Below are 10,953 nucleotides of genomic sequence, written 5' to 3'. Positions count from 1 at the left end.
TTTTTGTATGTATACTGAACTTTATATTCTCTTAATATAAACTATGATGTTTTTTCTCTGAAAAAAAAAAAAAACATATCCGAACAAAGCTATACCTACATGTTTGACGCAAATGTGAAATGCTTGCAAAGGAATCCACACAAGTTACTGACAGTTATCACAATAAGTAGCATGCAGAGAAAACATTAGCATAATGTTGAAGTTTATTTGGGAAGTAATAACTTTGGACAATTAAAAGTAACAGCAGTTCATTTCTCCAAACTTTTCATTGATTCAGTTCAAATAGGTTACTGGCCATCATGTATGGAAACACATCCCAAAAATTTGGTAGGAATAAAATAAATGAAAGCTTACTGCATAGACGTAGGCTGTCAAGATAGGGCCAGTGGACAGCTAATATTCAGTAAGATTGTACAACTCCGTGGACTACGTTCAATCCAACGAGTTCATTGTTTTGGAACATACAACTTCTTTGTGCATATAACCATATAAGATTACACTTATTGACATAAATACCATTGCAAAAGAAAACATTTTCACACCCAAGACAAACTGATCTACTTGTATACAAAATTTGATCTATGACACGACATGCAAAAACCATCTGTACTCTCTTTATGACCATCCTAGTACGTAATCTAGGACGTAAACTATGGCTAACGTTAAGGGATAAAAAATGAAGGCAATCGAACTCATCCACAGAGGGAAAGTGGTACGAAAGCTGCTTAAAAGGCCCATCACTAAAACAACAAGTACAATTACTAGCACCTCAGCTGAGAAGTCCCAATCCAAGCCACGGAAATAAATAATGGCCAAGAAGACTCCCAAACATAACGTGTTGTTCATGGTCACTGCACCATATATCTGCAATGCAAGACAAAAGATAATGACTTCAGATGCTCTCTCTCTGTTAAGCTAATTTCAGACTGTTTGACATAAAAACCTCCCTCTTTGTTTGTTTGTTTAGGAGATTGAAAGTAAGTAGAATTGAATTTGCCCACAATTGGAGATGAGGAGATGCACTATATAGTATAAATAGATAACGAGGCATGGAAAGATGATTAAATGATTAATCACAAAAGAAAAAAATATGGCAAGTTAATCAGACAAACAGAGATACAGAAAAGATGGAAAGATGATTCATACATACAGATAACAACTACTAAAGCTTCCAAATTTCATCAGATTATTTGAGAAAGGAATTGGAAATGCACAATAAAGACAAAATTCATGCAATTGTTCTTCCACTAAAACGAAAGTATGCCAGGGTAGCAGAAAATTAACTTCCAAAACATTAATTAAAGATACGAAGCCCATCATAACCTTAAAAAAGGAAATATGGCATGAATTCTGCCACAAATGAAAGAAAGCTTGAGTTACCAAACAAGAATCTCTATTATCCAATGCCAAACAAAAATGTATGCAATCCTCCAATCTTAACTGTGCTGCTGCAAAAAATTCCCTGGTAATCAGGTTCGTAGAGTATTGCAATACACTTCACAATTCCAACTGGCTCACATGCAGCCTATTTAGACTATATTCAATACAAGTTGAATTTGAACCAAGTATCACTAATAAGATATCAAAAAATTTAAAGCAATGTCAATTGAGTCATGGTTCAGCAGTGAAGATAGTGGGATGCCAGGCCCCCCACCAAATTTCAAAACCGAGACACAAATAAGCTGATGGGACCAAGTGCAAGTCTTGGGTAAATTTTAGCTGAATGGAAGTGCCTGTCATTATAATTACCCTCCAAGGGTCATTTTACACACACAAGTGGGTTGATTGTGGTGCCCATCCTCTCAGGCCAATTGTAATGATTCTATTGAATTTAAAGAATGCACTATCAAAAAAGAGATTCGAGCATTGGTACTTATCCACGACAGAACAAGTCAATAGAAATGGCACTCATTTTGTCTGTATCCCCACATCTTCATCGATCTGATGTAAATGAACACACTTCTCCCAAGTTGATTAGTGTATTCACTTCATTAGACATTGCTAAACAACGACGTTTCCATAAGAAAGATGCTTGTTAATATGAACACATCCTATTTCCATAAGTAAGATGCTTGTTAATATGAACACATCCTATATACTCCTTACTTGTCAGATCATCAAGATGTTCCCGAACATGAACCCTTTCTAATGAAGAGAAAAAAAAGAAAGAGAATATTGTACATAGCACAATTGGAGCCAAAAAATTAATAGCAGTTTGCAATTTCACGTAACATGCTTAACTTTTTCAAGTTGTGACAAAGCACACAACACCCATTTGTAATACCACAGCAATATATTTGACCCTTTAATGCTAAACTAGTATGAGGGACCAACCACCAAGTATTTCATCCTCAAAGAAGAGTGGGACTTCTAGATGCCTTAACCCCCCTTGATCTACCCTGTTTTGTGATCTTGAATATTCCATCTCTTATTAAGGTACTCTTCCATTGAACAAGTTGGTTGAAATGTGATCATAGAGTTACTTGGTTTCATAGTCCATCAATCCCATAAGGCCATTCTCAATCCTTCCAAATAAGTCTAGGGAAATTGGATTTCAACCTAAACAGGTAATCATCTAGACTCACTTGACAAGTTAATGCTTTGAAATCTTTCAAACTAGTTGCAAGTTCTTTAGGATTAACCATTGTAACACACCCCGCCCCCTCTATAGAGTGTACATGCCCAACCTCCAAGGTTACTTTATGGAGGTGGGATATACAAAAATTCCTAATCCTCTAATCATCTCAAAACTTTTATTTTTGAGGCCACCAGAATCTTTTGCTCATCAAGAGCTTTCCAACAATATAAAATTCATCAAATTCTAAGCTCAAGAGACAAAGTTATGGCCTTTAGAAAATTTGTCTTGTGAGTTTGTGACATGTCATCATCCATGCAATCCACGTGTCATCAACACCGTGTGCCAAGTCAATGAATTGAACATCATGACTTTCCAAGTAATATATGGATTTGGAATGTTTAATTACCCATCGTGGTGCCTTTTTCCAATCTTTCAGATTTCAGATTCAAGCACTAGAGCTTATTAACAAAACAAACATCCAAATCTAAGAAAATCTTAAAAGTCCCCTTTTGATAAAATGAGTTTTTCAGATATCCAAATTCCACATCATCCCTTCAACAATGACGGCCACAGCAATTCCTCTGAATGATATTGCCACATCATCATGCCATGTCAACATGACATGTCATCAAAACTTGTTTTTTATGCCACGATCCACCCCCCTTGGCTTCGCTAGGAGTTCACCTAGATAGAGGAGTTGAGATTCGAGTGATAGTTGCTCAACTTGAAACTTGCCCCCAAGGCCACGCCAAGTGGAGTTAATGATTTTCACCACATTAACCCAAGCATGGATTTATGGGGCAACATTTTGGTGTCGTTGTTGGGGATAAATCTTTTTATTATTTAAGCCCAAAATACGACTTGTTGTTTAACTTTATTTTTTGCTTGTTTTATGCATGGTTGGTCATTAGAAGTTGATTTGTGTCCAAGTGGTGACTCCACTCTCTCAATACTACAAGATATTCTACTAGAAGAAACACAAGTAGTTTGCTTAGTCTCACTCCTGAACCTAAAAAGGTTTATAGAAGGAAATTAAAAAACTCTTTTCTTGTAGACTTCTTGCTAATCTTGGACAAGAATCATTTTCTAATATCCATTTACTTTTTTAAGCTAATAATAGTTAAGTAGAAGATATGGATGATTTGTTTGCTCCTTGTGACTTTTCTAACATAAATGGATACCCTCATAACATTCCTGATAACGCTATAGAGAAGTACCATTCTGTTAGGGCAACAATGCAATAAGCGCAAAAATGCACATAAGGAATTTTAATCTTTGTATAAGCAAGTGGTGCAACACTGCCAACTATGAAGATGTTAAAATGAGGCTCTTTGTTTTATCATTGGAAGAAGATGCTCTAGGTTGGTTTACATAACAAGTCGCAAACTCCTTTGCAAATTTGGAGCAGATCATTGAAGCTTTCAAACAATAAGTATGGTGATAAAAAGGAATATTGTCATCTTTTGGCTATGATAATTCAAAAGATTTTAAAATTTATGTACCTGATCAAACAACTATAGAGTTTAGTGGTAATGTAACATTTGATAAAGATGCAGCTCTTAGAAAAGAAAGAGACTCTCCTCCTCTTGCCATCGTTGAAAGACAAGTTGTTAATGAAAAAGAGTTTGCATTTGAGTCTAAACCAGAACCTGAGAACAAGCTTCTTGATAATCCCATGGGTTCCATGGATCCTCTAGATCCTCCACCACATGATCCTCCTACTAGAATGAGGCCACTATGGCTGCGAGATACATTGCAAGATGTTGAACAACATGTTGCCCCAAGAGGAACGTTCAGATAAAGTAAGAAGCCAAGTCGGTTTCAAGGGTATGTTTCTGCCATGAGCAACATCATTCAGGCAGAACCTTGCACCTTTAAAGAAGTTGCAAAAGAACAAGTCTGGAACGATGCCATGATTAAAGAATACGAGTCCATCATCCAGAATGTTCTCTGGGAAGTGGTTCCTAGACCTCAAGGTAAATTTGTTGTCACTTCCAAACGGTTGTTTAAGATTAAACATGGTGCATATGGTATTATTGAAAAATATAAGGCTAGATTTGTAGCTAGAGGTCTCTCTCAAAAAGAGGCAATAGATTATGATGCAAATTTTGCACTTGCGGCTCGATATACTACTATTCAATCTGTCGTTGCCTTAATTGCTAGCTAGAGATGGACTTTGTTGACCAATCCATGTCAACTACCCCATAGTTGTACATTTTTTCGCACATAGATTTCCATCATGTCTGAGCACTCAGATGATCCATAGATTCATCATTATCAGCTATATGTACACTGGAGTTTTGTAAACTCATTCTGCATTTTCTAATGTAAATGATCCTAGTAAGACAAATGTATGTAACCTAGGTAAATTAATTTTTCTGACGATGATTTCTATCCTAGGAGGTTTTTAGTCTCACCAACTCATGTGTGTTTCTAAACATAGATGATCGGCAGGGTTTTTCCCTTTAGCCTCTGTTGAAGAATCTAGGGCAAGTAGAATTAATGTGATTCTTCTTAGCTTAATAACTATTTGTGAGGTGTTTTCATATTCCAATCTTCACTTATTATTATTAGAGTGTGTCTTCTTTAGTTCATCAAATAGCTACCAAAACAAAGAGACATGAACACAAGATGTTGGCATTCTGCCAGGGCCAAAACCTCTCCCTCTTGGAGAGGAAAACCTGCACATAATTCTTCCTATAGAGATTCCAATTGACAAACACCAAGACCATGACCCTTGACTTACTATGCCACTCCAAGACCAAGACACCAATCCTCTTCTTTGTCACTTCTGACATCATCTTCATTACTATTGCTTCACTGAAGTCATCATTATTGCATTACTGAGATCTTGACACCTTGCTGCACCTTCATTGACAAAATAGTTGCACTTTTACTAAGATTTCATTGTAACAACGAGATTATCACTGTTGCATCATTGTTACATCTTCACTGAGATCTTCTCCTTGTAATTGTGTCTTCATCAAGATCATGATTATATCTATATGCCAAGGTATGGTAAGTCACTGAGATATACCGAGATCATGATTGTGATTTTTCTCTCCACGTTTCATCATCATAGATATGTTGCATTTGTCTAGTATGTTGAGACAAAGAATACACCGAGATCCTTATCATTATAATCATCCCGAGACCGTGACTATAAACATGTTGAGAGGGTATTATCACCAATGTGCCGAGATTGTGTGTTGTTGTGCGATCATTGTGATCCTCTCCATCGCAATTGTTCCAAGACTGTAATTGTGCTACTCATCCGAAAAATACACATACTGCATCATTACCTTACTGTGGCATACAAAAACCCTTCCTGTAACTGCCATCCGAAATTCATGTACCTTGTGACAAACCTCCGAAATTTTTGACAAATCCGAGTTCTATACTCCTGTGGTTTACAAAGATTCCTGCACCATTACCATCTGAAATTTCAAACTATCCAAGTTGTCTTTTCTGTGGTGACCATAGTGGGGTATATATAGTGGTTTGCCCTCCATATTATGCTGACATGAACCAACGAAGAGGTGTGTCTTTATATGTGAGCAGACATGACTTCTTTTAGCTATCTAATTCATTTTTGCAGGCCGACATGATTATTTTGCTTGTTGCCTTCTTCAAGAGGATTGTGCTTGTCTTGGAGGGTTGTTCTAGACACTAGGTTGACTCATATACATTACATATACGCTTAAGAAGATCTCCTTACATATGTTTTTGACTCTTTGACTTTCCTAGACCTATGGAATGAACAAGAAACTCATTTTTCTAATTTACAAAAAATAATATTTCTTTTTCTTGACAAGTACAAATATCAAAATTACATTTGTAAATACCGAACCTAGTTACACTTTCTTCAGCATTCCCTCTTAACTAGGGAGGTATTTATAATGGTACTTGGTCATTTTCAATTTGAATAAATTCTCATAAGAAAAATCGGATTGGTAACCCATCTGTTATAGCATCATAGTAACCAAAATTGTTTCCACAGCAAGGCCTTGATTGACAGATCTATCTCTCATCAGATCAGAGCACAATGTTGACAAGACCAGTGACTATAGACACCTTCATCATTGTCTCTCAAGCTACATACCCACCCAGGTGTTCACTGAGTATGGCCTTCTAAGACTATTCTTATCTTGGGTTCCCAACCCTCAAAGAATATTGGTCTTCTTGCCTACACTTGTCTTGGATGCCATACACATCCTCAAAGAGCATCGGATGCCAAATGATTACCCAATCCTCCATTCTTTCTTCCAAAGTGAAGACAAGAATGTTGTGTCTATCATGTGTCTACATTTCCATTCATGGCCTTCACCTAGACTTACGGTTGTTAGTCCTGGTCTAGTGCATGACACATGAGATAGAAGAACACAACTATCACTCCCTTTTTAATCAGGGGTGATCTAATCCAAGCTCCCTCTTGATTAGGGCCCTGTCAAAGCTCCCTCTTAGCTAAGGATTCTTCTATACATCAACAACTTCTTCTTCTTGGGTTCTTCAGCTGCTTGATCAATTTCTCTCCTTGATGCCATGAAATTCAGTTGTGCTTCTTCCTTGTAGGGCAATGACCATCGATCACTTTCCTCCTTTGTTCATCATGTCATTTCTTTCTTCATGGAAAGTGGCCTTCTTCATATCTGGAACCTTCATCATATAGCTACTTCTTCATCATGCTTCTTCCATCCACCATATGAATGCTAGTTATACTTGTACTTACAACTCCAATAGCCCTGCATGAACTCATCCAAATATTATTCAAGAAATCAAACATATCATTAAATCAAATCTACCTTTTATCATGACATCTTTCTGTAGGTATCAACATCCTGCATTCATGTTGACACATCTCCCAAAGATATCCATTGTCAAGGGTCTTCATCTTTTTCAGACATTCACTAGAGTCTTCATATCTTTCCGGGAGATTTCCTAGCCAAATTTTCTTGGTCATTTGGATGTTGATTGTCTTCATCATGGTTGCATGTCTTACGACCTCTTCCTTCCTGACACATTCCATTCCCAGTAGCTTTTAATCAGAGTTTCTTAATTGTGTTCAACCACCTCATACTTCGTATGAGGACATATTATGTTGATTTCATCTAGTGCGCCTTATGCCTTCTTGCATCCTTTCAGAGGAGGAGATCCTTTTTCTCTTGATCATGCTTCTCAAGATAGAAGTAGTGATCCATGTTACCTGCAACCATATGACATGACATTATAATTTTAAACACAAGCATACATTCCTTATTTTTCCTTTAGGTTATCGAGGCTTCTTCCAGCAGCTTCCTTGATTCAAGAGATCTTCAATCCCTTGATCTACTTCATGTCATCACATCATCATCTCATGGATTCCTTAAGTTGGAGTTCCTGTTGAAACACTTTCTTCCTCTCTAGACTAGTGAAAATGAGGATTCCATCAGAGAATTTTTTAGGAAATTGTATATCCCTAATTGGCAAATGTTTCCTTTTTAACTTTATGTATGATGAGCCTTGTCCTAGATGACTTCTTCCATTCCTTAATGTTCACTGAGGTTCCCAAGAGCTATATCCTTTATGTTTTGTCTGTTGTGGATTTTGTCCTTCATGATTCCCATGGTGATGTCACGAGCTCTTGTTTCTGATGCTTCCATGATGCTACGATGCATCTTATCATCATTTTCATATCTTATAACAGAAGCTTAAGATAAGACCCTTTTGTAAGGGATACTATCCACATCATAGAGATCTTTTACTCCCTCTTTCCTTGGCCCTTTTCTTTAGCTTCCTCCACCTATCTGTTGATATGAGCTTCCATGATTTTAGCTATACCGATTCTACCCTGCTTGAGGAACAAAATTCCCTTTTCTCTCTGCACGTGATTTAGTCCTTTACCCTTCAATACTTTTGCCATCGACTTGTCTTTCTCTATTTAGCATAGAGAACATAAGTTGTCAAATGATTTAACCTTCTTATCCCATGGATATTTGTTACCTTGATTATATGTGTTAGTGCATTATGGTTATCTTCGTTTCTAGTTCTTGTAGATGGAAGATATCGTACATCCTTTGATACCCTTTACTTTCATGTAGATCAGATTTCATGAGACCTTCTTCATTGCATCTTTAGAGAATGAGCTTATCATCTACATCACTTTGATGTCTCCAATATTGCTATGTGAGGGGATCTTTCATAAGCATCCCTTTCCATAAATTCAAAGGAGACCTTTTGATATGTTTAATGACTTATGCTTCTTATAGGACTATCACTATCCTCCTTCTTCATGCAAGGAATATTGATGACCCATCAACTTATAGATGTCCTTGCAATTCATTAAGTCATTTAACCAAATTTATAAATTAAAAATATACTTACTTGTCATGTGAAGATGGAATCTTCACTTTGATCATGTTGATGATGGTTGAAGAAGATGTATGAGGGTTTATGCTGGATGATTCTTTCAAGTGAGAAAGACTTTCCTTAATAGAAAAGGTTGTTCCCTTTTGATGATTTGTTGCTTCCTCGAATGGTCTTCTTCTAGGGCAAGGAGATGATCATTGCTTGATTTCATAACCTTGGAGGTGACAGTGCCTTCTTGCCTTCAATGTGCCTTCTTTTATAGTGTAGATCAGCAGTGCTTTTGTGGTGTCAACCTATTCCAAGATGAGGTATTGCTTTGTAGACAACCTTTATGAGGGTCTTGGTGGCCTTTTGTGAGCATAAAAGCTTTTTTTGTTGTAGACTGTCTTTTAGATTGCATAGACAAAAACCTTTGCTATTGTAGACTGTTGTAGTAGATTGATATTTCAATTCCTTCAACTTGCTTTGATGTCCTACTAGAAGCTTGATTCTTGAAATGTCTCTTTTTTCCCTTCCTTTGACTGTAACCATAACTTTGATACCATGTTGAAGAATCTAGGGCAAGTAGGATTAATGTGATTCTTCTTAGCTTAATAACTATTTGTGAGGTGTTTTCAATTTTTCTTCTTATTCCAATCTTCAGTTATTATTATTAGAGTGTGGTTTCTTTAGTTCATCAAATAGCTACCAAAACAAAGAGACGAGAACACAAGATGTTGGCAAGCTGCAAGGATCAAAACCTATCCCTCTTGGAGAGGAAAACCCGTACATAATTCTTCTTACAGAGATTCCAATTGATGAACATCAAGACCATGACCCTTGACTTACTACACCACTCCATTGCAATTGTGCCAAGACAGTAACTGTGCTACTCATTTGGAAAATACACATACTACATCATTACCTTACTATGGCATACGAAAATTTAAAACCCTTCCTGTAACTACCATCCGAAATTCTTGTACCTTGTGACAGACCTCTGAAATTTTAGACAAATCCGAGTTTTGTACTCTTGTGGTTGACCATGATTCCTGCACCATCTGAAATTCAGATGTATCCGAATTGTCCTTTTTGTGGTGACCTCGATAGGGTATATATAGTGGTTTTCCCTCCATATTAAGCTGACATGAACAAACGAAGAAGTGTGTCTTTATATGTGAGCCGACATGACTTATTTTAGCTATTTAATTCATTTTTGCAGACCGACATGACTGTTTTGCTTGCTTCCTTCTTCAAGAGGATAGTGCTTGTCTTGGAAGCTTGTTCTAGACACTAGGTTGACTCATATACATTACACATATGCTCAAGAAGAGATCTTCACATGTCTGTGACTCTTTGACTTTCCTAGACCTATGGAATGAGCAAGAAACTCATTCTTATAATTTACAAAAACAATATTTCTTTTTCTTGACAAGTACAAAGATCAAAATTACATTTCTAAATACCAAACCTAGTTACACTTTCTTCAACAGCCTCACCCGAAAGATAGTGTGTATTTTGTCATTAGGATTTTAAAGGAGTCATACTGTTATTTATCGAGTCTCTGTAGAAGTGATTTGGAAATAATTCTAACTATTTGGTTAAATTATTTTATTACAAGTCCCTTAGTCTACTAGATCATATTTTGTGTCACAGAAATGGGTAATTATTGAGGGTCTATAACGAACAATTGTTCCCCCTTCATGGGTTAGAAATGTAATATTTTATGTCAATAATATTTTGGCTTTAATGCTAAAGTATTAAAGGGTTGGAAAAATTAATAATCCCGTCATGAGTCAATTAATTAAATTTTTTGGCTAAAATAAATTAAAATGCTAAAGTCGGAAATTCAATTAATTTAAGTCATAGGAAAAATTAAATTCTCCAACATTTAAAATACGTGGATTTTAAACTTTTTGATTTTTGGAGGTCTCAGGCCAAGGGAATATTGAAAATTTCAAGATATTTTTTACCTTTAGGCCATAGTAGTTAGGTCAAAGTCAAATTTTTGGGGCAATTAACTCAAAATAATCATTTTGGAATTAATTAAA

The 10,953-nt window shown here is 36.3% G+C and overlaps 1 protein-coding gene across 6 annotated transcripts in view; it reads right to left on the bottom strand.

The window, feature by feature from the left end:
• Nucleotides 1–231: 231 nt before the first annotated feature.
• The window catches only part of LOC149161807 (sodium/calcium exchanger NCL2-like), a 227,013-nt gene continuing 216,291 nt past the window's right edge, over nucleotides 232–10,953 (bottom strand). For all 6 annotated transcript variants that reach the window (XM_089437051.1, XM_089437048.1, XM_089437053.1 and 3 more), the window contains exon 7: nucleotides 232–864. In XM_089437051.1, the coding sequence (XP_089293177.1) occupies nucleotides 616–864 (249 nt within the window). In that variant the 3' untranslated portion in view covers nucleotides 232–615. The remainder of the gene's footprint in view (nucleotides 865–10,953) is intronic.

The sequence above is a fragment of the Pinus tabuliformis genome, chromosome 5_2 (assembly GCF_031772625.1).
Source record: "Pinus tabuliformis cultivar Carrire ecotype Pingquan chromosome 5_2, CPIR1, whole genome shotgun sequence".
Classification (NCBI taxonomy): domain Eukaryota; kingdom Viridiplantae; phylum Streptophyta; class Pinopsida; order Pinales; family Pinaceae; genus Pinus; species Pinus tabuliformis.
The sequence above is the reverse complement of the archived record's forward strand: the minus strand, read 5'-3'. Positions and strand labels throughout refer to the sequence as shown.